General features: G+C 39.9%; 1 protein-coding gene across 7 annotated transcripts in view; it reads left to right on the top strand.

Annotated features, from left to right (window-relative positions):
• The window catches only part of LOC5579847 (probable Ras GTPase-activating protein), a 538,326-nt gene that overhangs the window by 399,527 nt on the left and 114,101 nt on the right, over positions 1-24,698 (top strand). The window contains exon 3 of one of the 7 annotated variants that reach the window (XM_021854127.1): positions 11,378-11,425. The exons of the other annotated variants lie outside the window; for them this stretch is intronic. Within the exon in view, the coding sequence (XP_021709819.1) occupies positions 11,378-11,425 (48 nt within the window). The remainder of the gene's footprint in view (positions 1-11,377; positions 11,426-24,698) is intronic. 7 annotated transcript variants of the gene reach the window in all.

The following is a 24,698-nucleotide window of genomic DNA, read 5'->3' as shown; positions in this document are numbered from 1 at the left end:
GTAGAGGTTTTTTCAATAGCTAATAATGAATTAACTATCCAGTATCCCAAACCGCTGCCAAACCTACGACCCGAAGACTACGACTCAAACTGACTAGCTAGGGGACTAAACGTAAGTGAACTATGACTATTACAAAAATTGACATGCACTGACCAAATAAACATATAAGACATAAATTATACTAAATTACGACGCTATGTAAATGCAACTAAAACTAATAGAATGTGTATTGTATCTGTTACCATTCAGGAAAATTATAACTTACCGTATAATTACGCTCAATTACTGCGTTTCATTCAACGGTGGTTATAGTTGCGGAAATTAACCCTTGCAGTACCAGTGCTGGTTGGTTCGGAAAACCAACAGATATAATTAGGTAGGTTCTTACTGAAGATTGATCTGAGATTTCCTAACCGTAGCTACTACCCAAGCTAGGCAGGATTAAACTTTTGGCAATCTCAGCACGAAAAAGATCAGCAACAAAATAAAAACCCTGAGCTTTATCTATTCAAAGTCTCCATAGACGAAAAAGCACAGAATACACTGTATAAAACGTATAGTGCGAAACCATATAGGTAATACTTTAAATTAAATAATAACATATTCATAATCTCACCCTCTTTTAGCCTCAGGCTTGAGATTGAAGAAGGGCAGTTGATTATCTTGAGAAACACAAGGTCACCTGCGCCATTGCTCCGGGTAACACAGGAAGGGTACAGTACTCTAGAGAGCACCTTGGTATTCCACAGGCCTCGTTAGCGGTTAGGCTTTATTTAGACCCCCCTAACCATTCATTTCTAGGCACGGTAAGCATAAAACCGCCACACACCATGAATTAGGGTTCACCTGTGAGGTGGACTATTACCATTGGCGTAGGACAGAGGGACCAGAGTGGCTAAACATATAGTAGTTTACGGAACTAATTGCAGAATGACGATTTTTACAGCACGAGTCGTAAATTTATCCTACGAAGCTTGCCGATTACGACGAGACGAGTGCTGTAAAAATCGAGTTCTGCAACGAGTTACGTACAACATTTTTTTGCAGTTTCGTGGAAGACAATTTGAGGGTATCAGAAATTATATCGGAATGCATTCACCATTATTTGGCAATTTCTGAAAAAATGTTGTGCAATGATTCATTACGCAACTCAAAACAGTTGCGTAATCAGAAAGCGTTGCGTAATTAATCATTAAAGCACTGGTTTCAGTTGCGCAATGACTATTCCCGCACTGCATACTACAGTGCAGGAAAGTAGGCCGTTTCATGACAGATTGGCGTAATGAAAAACAGCCTGTTACGATGAGAAATTGCAAAAAAAAAAAACAATTTACATTATTCTAACGCGTAGAAAAAAAAATGTATTTATTTGGAACAACTATCAGAGCCGTAGCATGGCCTCGTGGCGCCCTTGGCAAACCGCCATTTGGGCGCCCCTTTTTTACAAGTTGACGTGAAATTCCAGAAAATTTTCAAGGACACTTCTTAAAATAATAGGGCGTTTCCTGTAAGAATTGTCCATCGAAATTTAAAAAAAAATTGTCATGATAAAGATCAAATAAATTCAACCACAAAAAAACAGACGTCACATTTAGAACAGTGTCCTTTGAAATCCATCGTCCACTTCACACAATTATCATCTGGTGGCTAAGTTGCACGAAATACGTTCATGTGCAGCAAGACTTGTAGATGGTGTTAATGAGAAACGTCAAACATGAAGGAAAACTATATCAAACATACAATAATTATTTTTAAAAATAAGAAGAGTTAAGTCGTGTAAAAAAGTTTAAAATTTAGGCTTTGTGTTTAAAGTTTAAAATTTTGACTTTGTGTAAAAAAGTTTATGTTTTGTTTTCATGAAATAGTTGAAGAGATCAAAAGAAGATTTCTAAAGAAATCTTACCAAGGTATCCTCTATAAGTTTCATAAGGAAAAAGCAAAAAAATAATTTAATAGCAAATGTTGTCAATCAATGTTACGAAAAGTTCTGTACGGACTCAAACGTTCATCATCCAGATCATTGTTTTGGAGAAACAAAACAAAATTTCAGTTATTACAAAAAATATCCCATTCCAATGGTTTTCACTCTTGCTCTAATCCCAATGTTACATAATTCTCTGATGATTCTGTGATTATTGCGCCCTGGATTCAATCAAAACTTTCGTTTAGGTTCAATGAAATTGTTTGTCCTGATATTCTGTAAAAACATTGTAAAAGGTCCAAGATTTTTTTGAGGAAATTATGTCACGAGTTGGTTGAAAACCTTTCCAACAATTCTGTGAAATTCTACTATTTTAATTAGGTATCAGTTAATAGACTCTAAATTTATGGATGTTTTAACATAGGCACCGTGTATAAGCTGATTTATGATTACTATGGAGAACTATAATCAAAATATATTATTTAGTGATTTTTATAGATATCTCCTAAAAATCCGGTCACTAAATGTGTATCTCCAAAAATTTCCCATTTTGGCGCCCCCTATAGCCTGGCGCCCTTGGCGAGTGCCAACCTGGCCAATAGCACGCTACGGCACTGACAACAATAGTGGGTAAACCTCGCTTGTCCTACACAGCATTAGCGTGGCGGTGTTGACTTCAGTGAATCGCACGACTGAACCGAAAGAATTATTCGTCCAGCTGTCGCTCGATTGATTAGCACTAGAAACAGCTTGTTGTTGTTTGCTATAAGCGAAATTTTTCGACATCTCCGTTGCAAAATATACCGTGGTTCAAATGGTGCAAAAGCGTCAATATCCTGAAAATTCGATTCCCGAAATTGGTATTTTCTAAATAATGCAAAAATATGCTATTTTTGATGTTTTAGCGTAAAGCCAAACTTGGCTTGTTTAATATTGTTTTTACATAAAAGTATGGACCAACATTTTGACTCAAATGCAACACAGTGTTCATTCTGTCTCATATTCCGAACACATTGATTCAAATTCCGAACAGCACGAATAAATCGTATTCAAAAGAATAATTTCGCAAATAAATGTATCTGAGCTAGTTGTACTGGTCTCAAACAAGAGAATCATCACTACTCCAGATGTATAAAATAGATTGGAAGACGTTAAAATTGAATTGCAATTGACTGCCATTTCCTTGTAATTGGATGACATGCTTCAGCGAAACATGTCAACCAAATCGCCATATAAAAATCGAGTGTTCTGAATATGAGTCTGTTCGGAATTTGAGACAAAACGGTACTGAGTTATTTCGCTGAAAGTTCTTCTAGAAATCTTTTGTGAATTACCTCAAATGGTTTGCTACTAGTTTTAGTATAAATTATTTTGCAAAGTTCATCAATCTTTCAGAAATATTTCCAAAATACGTCACAAATTGCGTCAGAAATCCATCTATGTTTTTTTTTTTCTATGGAATCCTGTTTCAAATCACCGGCGCGAAAAGTGTTTTTGAAACATCTATTGCTTTGGAATCTTCAGTGGGATTTTTTTACACATATTCTGGAACACTTCTGCTTCTGAAATTAGCATAGCGAGGAGAAACATTTAGAAAATTAACTGGGAAGGGGTTTATGAAGATTTACATAAAGAAATGTGTAAGGATCTTCCTTAAGGCGAAGTAGGTCGTCATTGAAATGTGTACACGTTGTTGATCATGTCTAAATCATGTCACAATTTGGAAATAATGAAAACCATTTGGTATGACACTGACGTAGCTTAAAAAGTAATATGTAGCATGAATTAGAGAAGTCAATGCATTCAGTTATACTTTTCCGTATCAATATTAGATGACTGAGTTTTATTATTTTGAAAATGCGAGCTGCAATGTCAACATGGCTGTCAAAACGAATGACGGGCAACTTAGCCTTAAACCATTTCTTTGGAAAAAGTTTTATCAATTGACAGAACTCATAGTCTGGGACCGAATTCTTATAAAATTCCCTAAAACTAAAGAATATTGTGATAGAACTTATTGATATTTTTTGAAAATCCATAGGCAGCATCCACAAATTACGTAACGCTCTAGGGGTAGGGGGGAGTAGGCTCAAGCGTTACGGCTCATACAAAAATTTGCGTAACGGGCGGGGGGAGGGGGTCGAAAATTTTCAATTTAAGCGTTACGTAATAAATGGACGCTGCCTTAGAGAAGCTTCGATTAAACTATAATCAATCACCTATAGAGAAAAGAATAAAAATCATAACTCATCTTCCGTTGTCCTGTTGTCCTTCTGTTGTTTCCCCTTGTTTAATTTTTTTTTTGTTTCTTCTTCCTTCCAATGACGCTTTTTTTAGGAACTTTGTACTGTAAACTTTTTATACTCCAAAAAGCAATGCTTTAGAGTATCTAAGGTAAATGGTGAATTCTAGGTGTTTTCAAAATTTTTAGAATGCTTAGATATTATTTATGAATGGATTCCGAACCCGTCAAAAAAATTTAAAAATATTGCAAAAATTTCCTTCCCGATTTAAATTTAGTAAAAATTTTCATTACGAGTTTCACCTTAAGGCATCCTTGGCAATGATCTTGAAAAATACCGCCTTTATTTTCGCGTTATATTTGTACATTTCTACCACAATAATTAAAAATAGTCCCTCCAAAATAGTTTATTTAGAATTTTTACTAGTAGAAAAAAAGGGTTTCTACATTAATTCGTTGGCCATAGTATCATGAACCTCGGAGTTCAAGCAAAAAAATTGTCTAAGATGTTTGATACAACTACCTTCAGTAGTAGTTCCATATGTTCTAACGCCAATCATTGTCCATTGTAAAAGACCTAGAATGAAGAACAAGAATTTTTATTGTAAATTCTACAATAACCTTTTGAGCTTTTCTGTGAGGTATACTTTGATGGATCTTTTTTCGAATGAGTTCTAGGACGTCATCCCAGAGGAAACAATAATATAATTTTTAAAGAAATCCCTGAACAAAAGTTCCCGGGAAATTTCTGAGTATTTTCTAGGAAAAGTTTTTGAAGAACGGTGGAAGATATTCCATTAGAAACATTATAGGAATTTTTGATTTTTTGAAAAGGAACTTTTAAATATTGTTTTCGACGAGTTGAGTAGGAGTAGTGTTTGATCCTTCGACCTTGACGCTTGCTCCTGCGGGGCGAGCGATGAGGGCAGGATCAAACATGTCGCGCGTTGGTTGCTAGGAGTGAAAAAGTGCGCGGTCCGTTAGTAGTGTTTGATCTTTCGACCTTGACGCTTGCTCCTGCGGGGGTGAGCAATGAGGGCAGGATCAAACATGTCGCGCGTCGGTTGCTAGGAGTGAAAAAGTGATTGGTTCGTTAGAAGTGTTTTATCCTTCGACCTTGACGCTTGCTCCTGCGGGGGCGAGCGATGAGGACAGGATCAAATATGTCGCGCGTCGGACGAGTAAAGTGAAAAAGTGCCGCGTTCGATTAGTCCTTATATGTATATATGATTTTTCAACAAACTATGAATGGTTCGTCACTGTGAGTGTCGACATAAACTCTGATTCATGAATTATTAATATTTAACTTTTTTTTTTTCAAAACACCCCTTTCTTTTTACCTTTATTTTTGTAATTAAAAAAAACTTTGAATGGTTCGACACTACAAGTGTAGACTTCCGAAAGGTTCACTTTATTCAACAAACTTTGGATGGTTCGTCACTGTAAGTGTCGGCATAAGAATAGGAGTGTTAGGAATGTTACATTCAGGTATTTGTTCAACAAACTTTGAATGGTTCGTCACCTCAAGTGTCGGCATAATCATGTTTATATCTCACAAATAATTATTTATCATGGTCGAATCGCTTATCAAAGTGAATCCTGTGACCCAACGATCCTCCCCATTAACAAATATCCCTCCCAGTAACCTTTGTGGAGATGCAGAGGCAAACACGGTCTCCAAATAGCAAAGGTTACACACTAACATTCCTTCCCTCAATCCCACCTGACTGCAAGGACGTGGCCGGCGCCGTTATTGACCCTGTATAAATAGAGGCACTGAATTATGCACACTGAAGAAGATTATGGCCAATCCCAGTCAAACTTCTAGTTGATTCTTTGTGCATTTTCACTGACTTCGGTCAATCACGGAATAGCAACCATTGATATGTGTAGTCAGTCTAAGCTAAGCTAAGCTAAAGGAACTTTTAAATATTGTTTTCGACGAGTTTTGAAGGAATGCGGGGAGCAACATCAAACCGGTTTTGAAGAGAAATCTTAAGAAACAGAATTTTGTGTGAGAAAAATCCAAAGAGATCTGCGGTGAACTTCTCTGAGAAATCGCTATGTACATTCTCCCAAATAAGTCATGTTTAACCTTGTGGAAAAATAGAAAGAATCCTTAGAGTAACACCTGGAAGAATTATTCAATGTATCTGTGCAGAAAATCCTGGATGTTTCAAGAACATTTATCAAGAAATCCTTGATGAAATGCCGAGAATTTGTGTTGAAGAACAACCTCAAAGTTGGAATAACTGTTGATGAATTCTATGCAGTATTTGTGAAAAGAAACCTTGCTTGGTAATATTGAAAACAATTTTGGTGAGACTCCTAGAATTTCTTGTTCTACTTTTGCAGAATTATCCAGTCATTCCAGAAAATGCTTATTAAATAATTAATGAACAATTGGATAACGTTTTAAACTAACAATTGGGAATAATAAGTACGTAGAGTACTTTACCAAAGAAATGTTTAAAATAATTTCTAAAGCATTCTTTTTAAGAGGTTTTTAAAGCAATTTAAAAAACATTCTTCGAGGAATTTTCTTTTAAAATCAGAAGTCCTAAAGAAACTTCAGGAAAAAATGTGCTGAATAAACCAGGGGATTATTTTCCGTGGAAATCTCAGGAGGAACTCAGTTGGTGAGGCAGAGAAAACACTGTAAAAGGACCGAAAATCATTGATTAAGAAATTCCTGAGGGAAATCGGGAAGTAATCTCTTAAACGTACATGTATATCTCAAAAGTTCGCGGATGAATCACATAGGATTTGTTCGTGAGTTTTTTAAAAGAATATTCGAAAGAATTTTACTGGATTAGACAAGGATTGCGATCGACATTACTGCTGTAAAACAGGAATTTGCCCCTCCCCCCTTACGTCCCTTATTACCACCGGAACAGGCAGTCCGTAGTGTTAATACTTAGCCAATTAAAACAATCGCTACTGGCACTACGCGGCTATCTAGGCTGATCGGGAAAAGGAGGCTAATATTGATGATTAACTTCTGACGTGCCCAAGCAGCCCCGTTTGACCGCTATCCTGACAGAATATGTAAGATACAATTTTTTAGGAGGCGTTTACAACGGTGAAAGCTGAGAATTGGCCTGTTATTGACCTGTTTGAATGCCATCTTTATTTATTTATTGCATTTATTCATTTGGATCAGTAGTTTTAATGATGCTGAATAAATTCAAACATAACCTGTATCTATAAAAAACAATACAAACGGGCCTCCAATGAGATATTTTCGCAGAGGTGATTTGGCATTTAGAATTGCTCTAACTTATCTAATGATCCAGCCAATGCATTAGTGTAGATGAAATCGCCGAAAATAAAATTAGGTAAAATCAGACATTAAAATAATTTTAAATTGGTTCCAGAATCACAGTGTCTAGTTGTTAAATTCAATATTTTCAATGACTCGTAAATGAAAGAGCAGTACATATTAATGTGAGAGCCCCATTCCGAATTTTTTCTTAATGTAACACCAAAATTATTTACACGATCAACAAATTGGACTTCGGAACCATCCAATAGAATTTGAGATTGCTGAGGAGGAAATTTTCGATCAACAAGGCTTTAGTTTTATCTGGGTTGATAGGAATTGGATTATCCCTCGACCATTTCATAAGCTTTGTTCTTATTAGTAAAAATCAGTGAATCAAATGTCAACCAACACGCAGCAACAAAGACATTGTCATCTCCTATTTTTGTTGCAACAATTTTATTCCGCAACATGAGTTTATCACCACTTTATATGAATATGACAATGATCGATCACCACGTGCGCAGCGATTTTCTTGGCTTCGCATTGCAATTTTTGAGAACCATATATGTGTTGGTAAACATTGGCATATTATCGAATAGCATCCATAAAACAAATTTGGTTTTGTGTTTAAAATAACTGATTGGCCGCGAGTTGAAAAGGTTGCAACAATGTTGCCTCCTGTGATTGTCATTGCAATTTTGCTTTTGATTGTATCCCAATCTGCAACATTTGGGATAAACGGTTGTCAGTGAGCTTGCTTTGTTGTTTGTTTTTCTTCATTTTTGATGACAATTTGATTCACTGGTAAAAATATAAACTTGCACTTTATCTGCAAAAAGATGAACTGAGCAGAAATGAACACAGTCGGTAGATCGTTGATAAAAAGTGAAAAAAGGAAAAGTCCGAGGACAGAGCCCTGAGGAACACCCGAAATTGTTGATTAAAATCATACAGTTTACTATAGCAATTTCAATTGAGTTTGCAATGTCATCATGCACTATCAATGCAGTCGCAGTGCTATGATTGCTTCTGGAACCAGATTGGAAAATGTTGACATGATTCACACGGTTTGTTTACTTAAAAATTTAAATTTTGATAAGTTTTTTGTAAACTTTTGAAATTGTAGACAATAGGCTTTTCAGACTTAGGTTAGAAATTGAGTGAACGTTAGGATTATTCAGTATAACCTTTATACGGATTTGAAATTACACGATACTATCAAGGTTCATACCTCCTTGCTAAATATCTCCCAAGGTCAATGACATCTGTTTCTATCGGTTTACCAATTAGAGCAAGGGGACGCAAAACTATAACAATGCCCCTCTGCATAAAAATGCATCAGAAATATCCACAAAACGGGCTTTACCTTTACCTAGTTTCCTATTCAACCGTAAAGACGTCACAAGATTCACTTTTCCCTTGCATCGAAGCGAAACAACTATGATATCGAGAACATTAGGGACCAGTCGTCAGCGTCTGGTTTGCTCGAGTTGATTCAAACGTAATTAATGGGTGTCCCAGGACGAATGTGATACGATGCCATCCCCTTTTTTGTAGTTCTCAACGGAATATGAGATCTGGACATGCAACCGGACACACAAACGGTCTTCGCATACCGGAACCAATCTTTTGAACGAGTGATTTGAATGATAATTGAGGAAATTTGTAAAATAAACAAAGGTTTCGTTTAACCAAGTAAGGATGACCGAAGAAAGGGTCAGATTTTCTAATGCTGATTGCATCCCGAAAGCATGAGAAAAACGAAAAATGCAAAGCTTGAACGATTATAAGATTAGACAACTGTCCAAAGATGAAAAAACGGTTGTAGAGCGCCTTAGCGTCATGCCTATTTTTATTCGTCAGTTGTTCCAGGAAAAGAAGCTTCACCAAACAGATGAAAGACGTTTTCGGCCTTCTGAAATTAAGACGCTCAGACATGCATAACGAAGTGCAAACTCGGAAGTAAGCGCATTTCGCTCCTTTTCTTTTCGCGTCGATGCTGACCTTCCCGGCCTTTGCCCATACTTCACATTCAACAATTGTCATTGATGCTTTCTTTCGAACGGTGGTGGTCAAAAAAAGTGCAATATGAGCATTTGAGTGCGTCCCCCGCTGGGTACAATGACCGGAAATGCTGTAACCATATTGTTCCTTCAATTCTAATTGAGTTCAGACTGTTCACACCCGTATGTTCTTGAATTCCTGGAACTTCTGGCATGGAGCGTTACGAGAATTCGTGACGTTCCAACTCAGCTTTGCCTTGTTCCATGCCGCCAGACAAGTGTGACATCGGCATTCAAATTCAGCCAACTGCTTTCCTAGTTCGTTCCTTCTGTGGAATTGGAACCGGCTGATGTTTTGCTTCCGGTCAAAGTGTGACTGGTGACGATATCTCTCTCTCTCCTAGAGTTGCAACGGAACTAACCGTCAAATGATTGCCGTGCCTAACAGTCACGAGAGCCCATATCGGTTCCATTCACTGCAAGGCACGTCCCGCAACGGCGACCTGTTTTTTGGATGAATATCAATTGATGCTAATTGAGTTATATTATGACTATCGTGGTTGCATGCTACTTAAGGTCTCCAAGCGAACAATTTGGTCAATGACTTTGAGTCGTTAGATTTGCGTCATCTGGTTGGTGCAAAGTAGCAGCTGCTCACTAGGTGTGAGAGATAGTAATTATTTTGACATTGAAAGACATTTATCTACATATTTCAAAAGTTGGCTTAGTAAAGTTCAGATTATTAAAACAAACTACGTCTTTTTCTAGGAATTACACCCTCACTGGGACAGAGCCTGCTTCTCAGCTTAGTGTTCTTATGAGCACTTCCACAGTTATTATTAATGCATCTGATACATTGACCCAAAAGAATGAAAGCAATTGTGATCGCATATCGTTGGTGTCAACCTTAAACTTTAACGTTCACATCAGAGGAACGCAGCTGGAATATCGCGACTTTCAGCGCCCGGCGTCCTTGAAAACAGCACTTCAAGAATAATTTCGATGTGTATGCCAGCACAACAATCAGCTTCGGTGCTAACCTATACACAATCAAGAACTTCATACCCCAAAATCACACCACTAGGAGGTCAAGACCGAATCGGATAGTTCTCGGTAGTTATTTCACTCCCCTGCTTGGCGGTCGCAGCTGGCATTCGAATTCATACGCGAATTGTAACAGTCACCTATATCCGCCAAGGCATAGGTTCCCAAACTTTTATAGTGCACGACTCACCTTACCAGTCAACGTCTGCTTCGCAACTTATCATAAAAAAAATTGTAAAAAATAGTCTTGTATTAAAACATTCGAAATAATTCGTTTTTAATTAGGATGGAATTCGATTCCAAAGTGTTGTAAATATGCATCAAATTATGTACCTAGAGCTAATGCTGTTTGCAACCAAAAGTAAACAGTCTGGAATACTGAATTAAGATTAATTGAATTTTGTGCTCTTGAAAATTTTATGTTTGACTTCGAGCCATACACTTAATACGATCGAAATCTAAACTTACCATTTCTTTCTTGGTCACATTTGGAGAAAATAATTTGGCAGATGCTTCAGCTGTAGTCCACATTATATAAAGAGTTTATAACGACCCACCAGGGGATTGCGCCCTACAAGTTTGGGAAACTAAGCGCCAAGGTGTGCGCTGCTATTAAATTCCAGAGTAGTTCAGTTGGGTGAAGGACTATTACGACTCTGAGCCAAGAACAGCAGGTATCGCCGCGCAGTTCTGCACTTTCTCTATATGCTTTATAATGATTGCAAACAGTGTGGATTGAAGAATAATGACTGTTGCAACTAACTCTGCAGGGCACTAACGATCGGGTCGTTTATGTGAGAATAAGTTGTAACCGAATATGGTACTGGGAGGTTTATTTACATGATTTATGAACTTTCGTCCATTGTATTAACTTTTTTTTCGTTTTTCTCTCTCTGTTCCAGGTAAGGGCGACATTTCCGACAGCTCCAGTTCGGTATTCATTAGCGAAGGTAACTTTGTGATTCACAGTTTATTGTCACAATAATTTCATGCCCTATAATTTGGTTTAGGAAATAACATTCTTTATTTAATTATCCAAAAACACTTAAAAAAAAACTTATGCTAAACCAAGGGAAAATTTTAAAAGTCTTGGTGAACTAGGATATGTTTTCTTAAACTCACGAGCTCTTTGGAGTATGGGTATTCAGATTCATGAAGATTATCAGTGATCTTCATGTGCTTTGTCATCACAATTCATACTCACGCAAGGTCAAACAACTATGATCTACTATTTTTTTTCTATCTGTTTTAACGAGATTTTTAGCCCTGGGCTAGTTCATCTCGGGACCAACGGCTTTACTTCCCTTCCGAAGGAAGTCGTCACTGAAATTTTTAGTGACTATCTCGGGGATGGGATTCGATCCCAGGTCCTCGTCTCACGCCGAGGCGAGTGTTCTAACCACTACACCAGGTCCGTCCCCATGATCTACTATATTTTGAGCTCAATGTCTATCTAAGGTTATCCAATTACTCATTTGAACATAGGCCTTAAGATCTACACGCGTATCCACCAGTGTTGTGAAAAACTCAATTTCTCATAACTCACGCTTGAGATTTTTCATGCGTGTGTTGTCAATCACGCAACTCAGCAGTCAAAAAATCATGGATGAGTTGGCTCACCTTTTTGACTCATTGTCTCGTATTTCCACAGTTTACTCACACACGGCAATTATTTCTTGTTAGTCTGGTAAAATTATAGTAATCCTTTCTAACGTAAACAATAACATTCGGGTTTCACGAGTTTTTGACGGGTTTTGAAACTGCGGTTCGAGTTGATTGAGTGATTTTACATCAAAATCTCAAGCGTGAGATTTGCAAAGCTGATCTCTAATGAGTTTGCTCTCACGAGAGAGCGTATTTATTGATATTTGAGTGTGAGTCTATCAACACTGGTAACCACTGATCTTTCTACAGGCTTGATAATACTCCTCAGCATCACCGGAGTTCGCAACATGCTCTAGAGCAATGTGCTGTCTCTGCCGTTTTGTGAGGGAGTGAAAAAATACTAAGCAAAAGGCAAAAAAAAAATGAGCGAGAAAAATAAGGCACAAAACACAACAGAGGAAAATTCCACCAAAAAGAGTGTCATCACAGCTCTACGAGGCCTGTTTTGTACGGGCGGGTCACTCAAGAGTTCTTTTGCAGTGAGAGCAAAGGTGATTATAGCAGGAAGAAATAAAGAGTACCAAAAAGATCCTTGCATTACGATGCACTCTCACTCGGATCATTAGTGGATTTGTGTTGTGAATTTTGAGTATTATTTTATTGTGGTTTGGGATGGGCAGAAGACGGAATAAACACGGAAAACTAGGAATTATTCGTAAACACGTTATACTTTAATGCCGTCTCTTTTGAGATTCTACCCCATTTCCCCGAAATCCATTCATTCGGGGATTTGGAATTCGGGGTGATTGCATTCGGGGTGATGTCATTCGGGGTCAGTGGCGCGGGAAGTGGGTAGAACAGGTAGGACATGTACTACGCACAAAAACATCTGGGTAGGACAGTCAAAGGGTTGTCCTACCCACGATTCTACGAAAAAAAAACAAGATCAGCAGAAAGCTTGAAAAATAAATAAAACTACCATCTGTTCAATATACTCCATCAACGTAGTACTTATTCCTTTGTAGGATGGAATGGCCCCCAGAAGAATTATTGAGAATATCTACAGTGAAAATGGAATTCATGAATTTTTTTTTTTTTATTATAAAATTTAGTTTATTTGACCGTAGCGTAAAAAGTAATTACAATATAATTATTTATACACAATCAATTTCAAACTCTAGCGACAATACATCAATTGCATTATTACAATTCATAATAAAGATGATATATTCATGAAACATTTTGAGAATTCGAATTTTCTTCAGTTTTTCTATGCCTTGCAGTTGCGGGCGCAAGAGCTCTTCTATCGTCAGTCTGCGCCATCCATTGAGAACAGAATTAATTTTTTGTTGTAGCATCCGCCAAGCTGCGGCGACTCGTACGCATCCACTTAGCTTGTGTTCTATCGTCTCACGTGCACCACCGCAATGCAGACAGTTTTCGCTGTCGGCTCTGTTCATACGAAACATCAAAGAACGGTGCTCAAGTTTTGCGTTCACCACCAGGTAGAGAGAGCTTCGTTGATACGATGAAAGTTGTCTCAGCGAAATGTTCTGCCAAATTTGAGGCCAATTTGCTGCCGGATATTTTTGCGAAATTTTCGGTGGGTCTGTTCGCTCAAGGTACGTACTGTAGATGCTTCCAGCGCAGGGGGAATCTTGTAATACAGGCGGGAGTGATGGGAATTCGGTCAGGATAATTTTGAGACACGGGCAGTCTGCAGGTGGTTGAGGATTGGTTTGGGTAAAGAAGGATTTGTAGAACGGGAGGGAGTCGATTTCTTGCAAATGCCGGTTCAAAATCAGGGCTTTGAATTTCAATGCAGGCAAGTGAAAGTTCATTCCGCCTTCTTTCTTGATACGTGCTAGCTGCTGTATTGGAACTCTTGCTGTTATGCCTCGCCACAGAAACGTTCCGATCGTTGCAGTCAGTTTTGCCGTTTGAGCAGCTGATGCTGAGAGTACGGAAGCGAGATACCACAGTTTGGATGTGATGAACGTGTTGAGCAACGTTACTTTTTGGTGCAAAGTGAGTGTGCGCTGAGCATGGAGGTACACTAAACGAGCGAATTTACCAACAAGCTCATCCCAATTTAGTTTGCTCATAAGACGTACGGAATTCGCAAACGTGATTCCTAATATTCGCACAGTGTTTTCGTTCCGTAGCCACGGTACGGTGAGCGGCATGTCATCAGTGTACCCCACCGATATTGACGAGGATTTTTCTAAACTCAGCCTCGCACCAGAGACACGCTCGAAGCAACGAAAAGTCTCTCGCATCCGTTCGAGTCTTGCTCTGTAGGTTGAGATCACCGACACGTCATCAGCATATGCCACCACTAGATCAGGTCCTCCTATCTGTTCGAGTCGTTTGATTAGAGGATGGAGATAAAGCACGAACAGATGCATCGAGAGAGGGTCCCCTTGCCGAACCGATCTCTCGATAGGGAAAGCTTCAGACAGTCGCCCATTAACCAACAGGCGCGATGTAGACAACTCTCCAATTTTGTTGAGCAGTCTCACGAGATCCGAGTGGAAACCGAGTGAGCGCATGTTCCGCGAGAGGAACTCACGATCCACCAGATCAAAAGCATGTCGCAGATCGAATGAAGCAAGTAGACCACGTTGTTTTCGTTTTTTCAACTGCGCAATTCGGTCTTTTAAAGCAAGAGTTGCTTGAAATATATTGCGACCGAAATTGGAGCACTTTTGACCGTCACTTATCACTTGATGAGCACGCATTACATTTTCCAGTCTCTGCTTCAAGATACGTGAAAATATTTTATAATCACAGTTGAGCAGTGAAATTGGCCGGTATGCGTGAGCAGTTTGGTCGTTCCCCTTCTTCTTTACGAGCACTATCACACCATTGACAAAATCTGCCGGAAAATTTCCGGCAAGCGCATCATTCATCACCAAAGTGATCTCCCTCCAGATTATATCGAACGTTTTCAGATAGAACTCACGAGGAAGAGAGTCCCCGCCGGGGGATTTATTTGGGCTGCTGGACTTTATGGCGGAGAACACGTCCGCCGGGGTGATTTCGCTCATGCAGTGTTCGTTAGAGGGATCATTTTCAGGAATTACCCTCTCGCATTCGAATGTGTCTGCTACTTGTCGATCTGTTTGACCAGCAGCGTAAAGCGAACGGTAAAACACAAACATGTGTCTTTCGATCGCTTCAGGAGTGTTAATCAGATGGTCGTTGTCGTCGCGCAGCTGGGTGATCGTTGTTCTTTTTCGCCGCCTATCGCCTAGCTGGAACGACGAGATTGGTTCTCCGGCAACGTATGATTCGTTTACTCGCATAAACGTTTGGGTAAAGTTACGCTGATGTGTCAACATTTGCGCCTTCACACGATTGATTGTCGACAGCATGGCAGGGTTTTGAAAATATCCATCGTACGCTTGCCGTAACTGCGTGTAGAGTCGCTGGTATTCACGCTGAAAATCATTGAAAGCGGCTTTCGATTTCCACCGAAAGAAGGAAGTTGTTTTTGGTTTGGCATACGACAGCCACCATTGCATCCATGAGTTGTAATTTCTTCTCTGGCGGGTCCAATACTGCCAGCGGCAATGGAACTCTTGGATGTTTTCCGTTGTCAACAAATGGGGTCGGAGAGACCAAAAGCCGCGACCCGGTTCTCGGCCAAGGTAGGGCAGACATATACGTGCTGTGATGGCCTTGTGGTCAGAGAACGAGCAAACATGAACATCAATTGTTCACAGGTGGCTACGCAGACTTTGGCTAACGTACACACGATCTAGGCGAGAAGAGGAGTTGTGCGTCATATACGTATAACCAGGCATGTTCGGGCATAGTTTTTCCCACACATCGACCAGCTGAAGTTGCTGTATGGTGGCAAGGAGAGCGGGACTGTGATTGTGGCCCGTCGCATCACGCTGCCGCAACACACAGTTGAAATCACCAGCTAATAATGTGTTATCCGTATTGTGACGAAGGTAGAAAGCGAGCGTGTTGCTGTAAAAACGCTCTCTCTCGGCACGCAGGGCCGTACCAGATGGAGCGTATACGTTGCATAGTGTTGTGTTTTGGATTCTCAGGGCAATTATTCGGCCATCTATACTCTTTTCGACGTTAGAGAACTGTATGTAGTCTTTCATAGCTATTGCCGTACCTCTCCTATTGTGGTCCACATTGCACACAACGTTAAAGCCGGGTATCTGAAGCTGCTCGTTCTCTACCTCCTGCAGAAACGCTATATCGATCTCCGACGAACGAAGGAAAGAACAGAGTGCATTAATTTTGGTCGGATTCGTGATAGTATTTATGTTGATAGAGGCAATGTTATAGCTGTTGAAGGCCATTGGATTAATCGTCCAACTCCGCATTCACATCGTCATCGTGGTTGTGTCGAAGCTTCTTGCCGGGCGGGCGGCCACATCGGCGTTTGCTGCTTGTTGATGCTGAAGAGATATCGGTTTCATTCCCATCGCTTGCTTGTCGAGTTGTCATACGGCTTGCTGTTTGCACGCTTTGCGGCGCGGCCGGTGGGGCCATGAGGCTGCCACTTTTTTCGGCTACATTCGTTTTCGTCAACGGTGAGGAACTCGTCGTTTGATCGCTAGTGATCGGCATAGTTTGCTTAGGAGCAGCAACTGCAGATTCGGCAGCAGTCATCTTCGTCGGTTGATTTTGGCTTTGTTGCTTGGTCTCTTTGGACTTCGATCGGAACAGCTTCGAAAACGGTGTCTTCTGCTTTGTAGCAGTGGGCTTTGCGGTACTGGGATTTGTCACAGTTTGCTTTGCGACATTAGCATAAGTCTTCTGTACCAGAAGTTTCTTATTTTGGACACAGGAGATCCCGTTGTGTACAAATTCGCTGCAATATTTGCACGTTTGTAGCTGCCCAAAAAATACCACGTTCGTGACTTGGCCATCGATTGTGACGTAGCTCTCTATGTTGCGCTTTAGCAACATTCGGGCAACACGAGTACCAGTTGGGAGACCAGCGAAGCGAAATTTGCTGTCCCATACTTGGTCGGTCACAGAGAGAACTTCTCCGTAGGCGCTGAGAAACTCAGCGATTCGCTCGTTCGATACATCCTCGGATAGGTCGGTTAGCTTTACCTCTACCGTCCCGTCCTCGAGCGTAATCCGAAGCTTGTAGATTTTTCCATCCACCTCCGTTTCGTGCTTGTTATCGTGGTCTGCAACGATTTTTTGCGCCAGCTCCAGGTCGACGACCTTCACAAAGGCGCATCCAAGTGCCCTACTTGGCTGTAGACGAACCACTTGTTCGTATTGTAGGCCCAATGTGGAACCGACGAAATCATGAAGCTCTTCGAATGTTGGCTTCTTTGGCACGTTCGCGTAATCGATACGAAACGTGTTTTCGCGTCGAACGCTCATCGCGGCAGCACAACTCGCGACGAAAACGAAGCGCGAAACGAGATTTTGGATACAATCCGAATGAAAAAAAAATAAACAATAGCTTGCGTGTGGCTTCCAGCAGAGAACACGACTGCACAGCATGGAAGTTGAGCGCGAACTGATGAATGAATCAATGAATAGTCTCTCAAAATATATAAGAACAACCCTGTATATATTCGGGGACAAATTGCTGTGAGTATTCCTGGAAGTAATTCTTGAGAAGTCTCTGGAACATCCATAGAGAATTAGATGAATATTGAATGAAGAAATGGAATAATCTAATAAGTGCGATTAAAGCATTGCTGAATCTCTTGACGATTTCCAAAGCAATTCTTATAGAACTCCCACAACAAACTCTTTATAAGTTCTTGGCTGATTTAGAATTGCCGTAGACATTCATGGAGTAGTTCCTAGTTAATTTCTGGAAAATGATTTGATAAAATTCCTACTGATATTTTGTGGCATAATACATTAAAATATTTCGAGCAGATTATGACGATTTTTCTGAAGATCTTTTTCTTTGCAGAATTGTTGAATTTGATTCCCCGAGGAAAAGCAGGGAATCCAGAATTTTTTTCAAAGATTTCTCTATCGATTTTTCCTGAAATTTTTCCAGTGATTATTCAAAATATGGTTCGAAGAATTCTCCAAGTTTTGAAATCCTTGAGAACTCCAAAGCTACTATTTCCAGTTATATTCTCAGGTTGTTTGCCTTTGTCTCTTTTCTCAATTCTATTCTAGAATCTCATCCAGATATGTTTTTACTAATCCTTCAACCGAATTCTCCATTTGTTACTCTAGGAGATCTTACAAAGATTTCTACAAAATTTGTTCCGAGGAAATAAACAAAGGTTTATTCCAGAGTGTTTGAAAAAATAGCTCAAGCGTTTTTTTTTTTTTTCAAGAAACCCTTCCAAGAATTCCTCCGCCTGTTTTTGTGAGTTCTTTCAAGAATTCATCCACGGTACTCCAAAAAATTCAAAATTCCTCAAAAAGAACTTCGCACAAATCTATTTTATTTTTCATTTACAGCATTTCATACAAGTATTACTCCTGCAGTTTTACCAAACATTTCTTAAAAAGTTTGTCAAAAAATCCCATGCAATTTTCAAAAGTTAATTTAAGTTTTCACGCTAGTTTATACTACTACAATTTTTTCTTCGATCATTCCTACACATGTCTAACATGTTATCGAGAATTTTCTTTAGAAAATCTTGCAGATTTGATTATTTTTTTCGATTATTTTAGAAAAAAATTAACTAGAAAATATTCTAAAACTTCCACAAGAGACCAGGAAATATTTCAGAGATGTTCATGAAGGATGATTTTACAACTTACCCATGTTTTATCAGAGGTTACTCTCTAATATTCTTTAGAAATACCTCGTGGATTTATTTTTAAGGAAAATTTCCTTGGCATTTCCATGGAGACGTTCCATGAAGATTTCCTGAAATGAAACTTTCAAGACTTACTTTAGAAAATTTCAAACTGGGGTAATTGCTGTAGAAACCTTAGAAGAAACCTCTGGAACAATTGCTGAAGGTATCTTTAGAGAAATCCCTAGTTGAAATAATATAAATCTTGGAAGACAATTTTAAAGGAAATCCATTGAAATTTCCGAAGAAGTTATTGATTGAATTTTAAAAGACGTTTTGATCGGCAAACTTGGAGGATGTCCCAGGGAAATCGATGGATGAATCACTAGATAAAATCTTGGAAGAGTTAGGACTTTCTTGAAAAATTTCATGAAGAGTTTTTGGGAGGAATTCAGATGATTTCTCAAATAATCTTTGGGAAAATTCTATTTCTGTGGTCCTCCTTCGAAAAATGCAGCTTGAATTCTTGATGTATCATGAAACCAAATTCTTGGAGAAATTCCTTGGGAAATAATCACTACACACTCAATCTGTTCGGTAAAAATAACTGGGATTTGGAACTACCGAAAAAGTCAGTAAACTAAAAAAAAATGTCAAAAATCCAAAAACAGAGATTTTTTACTGAAATTTTGCAGAGAGCTTTCTTTTTATATCATATAGGGTAGATATACCAATAGTGGAGGTACTAAGCATCATTGAAGTTCATTTAACCGCCTAAATTCAAGAAGCGCAATCAATGTACATGTTAATGTTGTAACAGGAAGTAACGGCCATTGACTCAATGAGAAAAATGATTTCATCGCAGTAATCCACGGCATGTCAGTGAAAAATAATACCTCCACTATTGGTACACAGTTCCTTTAGTTGCGGTATATTTTTAATTTATGTTCCTATAGTTGCGGTATCCGTATCTTATGGGATCCTCCACTATAGGAACACTTTACCGCAACTATTGGTACAAGCAAGAACAGTTTTAGTCATTTTAGTGATATTTCATCAGTTTTAAAGTAATTTGAACGCTCTTTTCAACTATTCCGTGTATCAACAAGCCACGACGTCGATTGGCAGTGTCGGTTCTGTGACTAATGTAATAAAATCAGTGAAAACAGCACTACCGCAACTATAGGAACACCCACAACTAAGGGAACACTTACCCTATCGATAAAAAATAAAACATGGTGAAATTTGATTTTCAATTACGCGTGGCGACAGTTTTCATTTTACTGACTTTTTCGGTAGTTCCAAAACCCAGTAAAATTTTACCGACCCCAGTAATTTAATCTAAGTGTGTGAGTGAATTCCTTCAGAAACTTCTGGAGTAATACCAGAAATAATGGCATGAAAATGAGGGTGTTAGCAGCAAAGGGGTGTCAGTGACAAAAATCTAGTTTTGAAATAAATAAAAATAACAGCCATTTTTCTAAAACATATGTTATTTTTTCTGTTGAGCGGAAAAATTACCTGAAAATATTGTTGGAACGCTTAGTGACAATAGAATTTCCTCAATCCAACTCAAAATCGGCCAAAGCGTCACTTACACTCCATTGCATTTGAGCCCCTCAACTTTCAATTTTTAGTCTAGCGTTAAACTTTTTTTGGCTTCACTGTGCACAAAACATTTAAGAAAAAAAAAAACAAACACTTACTTTAATACTAACTTTAAGACTCCGCTTGACTTTTGCAAAAGAAAAAAAAAAAAATAAATAATAAAAATCACTAGTAAGGCGAGCAAAACCCTTTAAACTCTAATATGGTTTGTGTAATAGATATGACAACTCTAGTTACGTCTAATATGTTGCTTATCTTGACAATGTCAAGTGATTCTTAATATTTTTTTTTTCTTTTGTAAATGAAGTGAAGTGTTAAAGTTCAATTATTGTTTTTTCTTAAACATACTCTAATAATACCTCCATTAATTTAAAAAGGGGCAGAAATAATATTTGCCAACGTTTGTCCTACCCATGATTTCGATCGTGGACGCGTCTCTGTTCGAGGTAATGGTATTCGGGGTAATAGGGTTGAATCATCTTTTGAAAATAACAGTGGTAGAAAACAAAGTCAAAGTGTGTGAACAGAAAGGCGCGCATAGCAACACCAGTAAGTTGTAGTGATAGGGTTGCCAGGATTGCTATTCCAACAGCCCAAGCGATTGAAGCAACTTAGCAATCCTGCCTTAGTACGATGGCGACGAAGAGACGACCTTTGGTTTATCATATCTGCCACTTGGTCCGCTGTTGAAATGTACCGAATACGGATTCAGCCATCCTTCATCGGATCACGTACAAAGTGATATTTTACTTCGACATGCTTAAGCCGACCGCGGTTTTTGCTGTCCTCAGCGATCTCTATTGTCGACTGGTTATCTTCATAGAAAAACACTGGCAGTTCGGCCTCCTTTCCCAAATCCTCGAGCAGTCTATCCTACCAAATCTCAAAACAAGCCGCTGTATAAAGCGCCTTCAGCTCGGCCTCAGCTGAAGAAGGCGATACCACCTGTTGCTTCCGCGTCGTCCAGCCAACACAGCATCCAACTACCTTAAACAAACATCCACTAACCGATCAGTGGTCCGCTGGATAGTTCGCAACCGACGAGCTCGCAGTACGGCTGTACCGTGCGTTTCTCCTCTTCACCTCTCAGACGTTTCATTCGACACTCCATAAGAGTGGATATCGGTGTTCACTCGTCCCACTTGAGTCACCGAGGCAAGTCCTCCAGGTACTGTCGCTGACTCAAACGCAAAACTCCTGTTTTCACATGGAGTATCGATGCGCATTCCCAAGAACCTGTGGATTTCTCCAACATCCGTCATCTCGAACTCGGACGAAAAATAAAGCTTCAAAGCTTCCACCACCTTCAGGAAAGCCACAATGACATCGTCAACGTAAAGCACAACGATAGAAGTCTCAGTTCCGATACTACGACAGTACAGACAAGGATCATTCTGGCTACTGCTGACATCCAGCCGGTTCACCATGAACCCGTGAAAACGGTCGTTCCATGATTTCAATGCTTGTTTTAGGCCATATATTGACCTCTGCAGGCGACACACTTGATTTGTCCCATCGGTGATTCCCTCGGACTAAACCATATAGATTTCCTCTTGAAGCTGCCCATTGAGGAACGCCGTTTTGACGTCCAGCTGGTGAATCACTATCTTGTCCCTGTACGCCAAAGCAAGCACCGTGCTTGCATTATCGAGCTTTGCAACTCGAGACGTTCACAGTAGTCGAAGCCGTACCGCAGCCTAAATCTTCTAACAACTAAGCGAGCTTTATAACGGTCGGGTTCACGGTTTACTCCCCGCTTGAACCTAAACACCCACTTCCTTGTTATCGGTGCTCGGTTTGTTGGCAGCTTCGCTGGCTTCCAAGTCTGATTCTTCTGCATTGACGCAATTTCCCCTTCGATGGCCTTCTTCCACAGACTCCGATCTCCTCCCTTCTTTGTCATGCAAGTGATCTCGGCACATCCTGAACGTATGTTACCGCATTATATGCATACACTGTGTAATCTACATCGTAGTCTTGTTGCCAAACAAGAGGGCCTCTCTGTCGCTGCGGTCTGCCGGATTCCACAACTACCTTCGGAATGACCTCGTCATCTTCGCGAAACTATTGTATTTTTCATCAGACTCTTCTGAAATAGCTCCGTCTGATCCCTCAGCCTAACTACCACTCGTTTTACCGCCAGTTTCTTCTGGAGCTTCTGGGGCCACATCATCAGCGGCTACTGGAGGCACCATGACCACACTAGATGATTGCTTCGGTTTTACATTCACCTGACCTCCGTCAATTCCACGTCATGAGCATGAACGATCTTCTTCGATTTCGGGTTCCGTATACGGTAGCCATTATGGGTGTACCCAACAAGAACACCCTTCCAGGTTTTCAAGTTGATCTTCTTCCTCAACTCTTTCGGTACATGGACGTAAGCAGTGCACTCGAACGCTCGTAGCTTCGACATGTCCTGCTTTTTACCCTCCCTCACTTCGTAGAGAGTCACACCATCACCAATCGCACGAGACGGGCTTCGGTTAACCAAGTACGTGGCCGTCTGAATCGTGGGCACTCAAAAAGCTTTTCCACTCCCGAATCTTCGAACATTGACCGCGTACGCTCCACTTGTGTGCGGATCATCCGCTCACTAACCCCTCAACACCTTTCTTCTGCGTGGTTTCCCACGTCATTCTGGCCGGCTTATCCATTGCGGACGACAAGATGTAAACGAGAAACAAATCGGAAAAACCCAGGAAGTCTAGTTCCAGGTACTTCAGGCTCTCTACGTGATTGATGCACTCGTCGAGTAAGCGTCGCAATACTCTGCATAATCCGGCTTTACATCACACAGACCCCAGATAGTTCCACAATGATCCTACTGTTTTCGTAGCGTTCGGTGAGGATGGTTCATGCCTGCTGGTAATTTCTTTCGCATCTAGAACTCAAGCCGCGTCACCAACAAGTACTTGGTCGAGGTGGTACAACTTGATAGCGTCCGAATCTCCTGAATTGGAGGTCAAGTCCTGAAAGAAGGCCTTGAATTTCAGCCAGTTGACGTAGGGTAGGGATTCGAGCCATCAATGGTTGTTGTTGCGTGGTTGAAACTTTGTTGTTGTTCGGTTCCTGTTCTAGCATGAGCTCCCCTATGGCCGTGTGAGTGTAGTCATATCGTTGCTCAAAAGGGATGTAGATCACCATCTGCTGTCGGAAAGCCTCATTTGGGATTATGGCAACCAGCTTGATGTGCACGGCGCTGAACTCGGCTTACGCATCTTCCATTCTTTCCAGGAACGTCTTCAACTGTGGCAGGCTGAGCTGATTCTGAGCGGCGGCAAGTGCCCGTGCACTCGCGTAAGCTTCAGGCTCACTTGGTAACGTTGGCGGGATAGCGATGATAACTTCTTCAACGTTTCGACATTGGCGGTGATTTCCCAGTTGGAAGCGTGTAGATCAGTGTCTCGGTTCTGTCAGACTAGAGGGCCGAGTATTCATACTAGCGCGTTCGCGTTCTAGAAAATTCGCGCTCTAACCGTAAACTTGTTCCAGACGCGCGTGGAACATTCGCAATGCGTCTGCAATCTCGTTTCGCTGTTATTGCGGTGAGTGCCAGTGAGTTCCTCGATGGAGGTGGCCATGATGATAGGGATTTCTCATGGGCACTCACGAGTGGGACTCAATCTAACTAATGTAACTCGCGTACTCAGTGGCGTATGCAGGCTGGTTCACGCTGAGGGTTTGTGAACGGATCGTCGTTCGATCTCTCTCCGCATTTTCCGTACGGAACAAGGTCATTAGGCCGAATAAGTTAAAAGCCAAGGGTAGAAATCATCATTCGAAAATCGATGTCGCTAGTTATAGGATGGAAGAAGTAAATTTCAGTGCCAATGTTCGCTGTAACAATACAAATTGAAAGAACAGCATAGATATAAAAGAAGAAAAACATCTCATAACAACAATATTACTAGAAGGAATATAATGTTTGTATGAAAATCTTTCAAAGGAAAGTGAGCACTTACTACTCCAACAATAATTATAAACGTATAGCTCTGAAAAATTGTCAACGTTCATAAAAAAAAATCTGAATATGAGCCAACAAAGTTATACTTTCATGAAAATACGAAATTTTGTGAATTTCTCAAAACTATATATTCTATGATTTTGAAAGGCTTAGAATAAAAATGCAAATTTGTTCAAAAATGTATGTGATATGCAACATTTTAGGGTATCAATGATCTATTTGATATATTCGAGGCATTGATATTGATATTCAGCTACATAACTGTTGCCTAATGGTAACCAAAAACATCAATCTCGATTTTTGATTAACTGCTAGATGTAAATTATGTGGTTT

The sequence above is a fragment of the Aedes aegypti genome, chromosome 3, assembly GCF_002204515.2.
Source record: "Aedes aegypti strain LVP_AGWG chromosome 3, AaegL5.0 Primary Assembly, whole genome shotgun sequence".
Classification (NCBI taxonomy): Eukaryota; Metazoa; Arthropoda; class Insecta; order Diptera; family Culicidae; genus Aedes; species Aedes aegypti.
The sequence above is the reverse complement of the archived record's forward strand: the minus strand, read 5'-3'. Positions and strand labels throughout refer to the sequence as shown.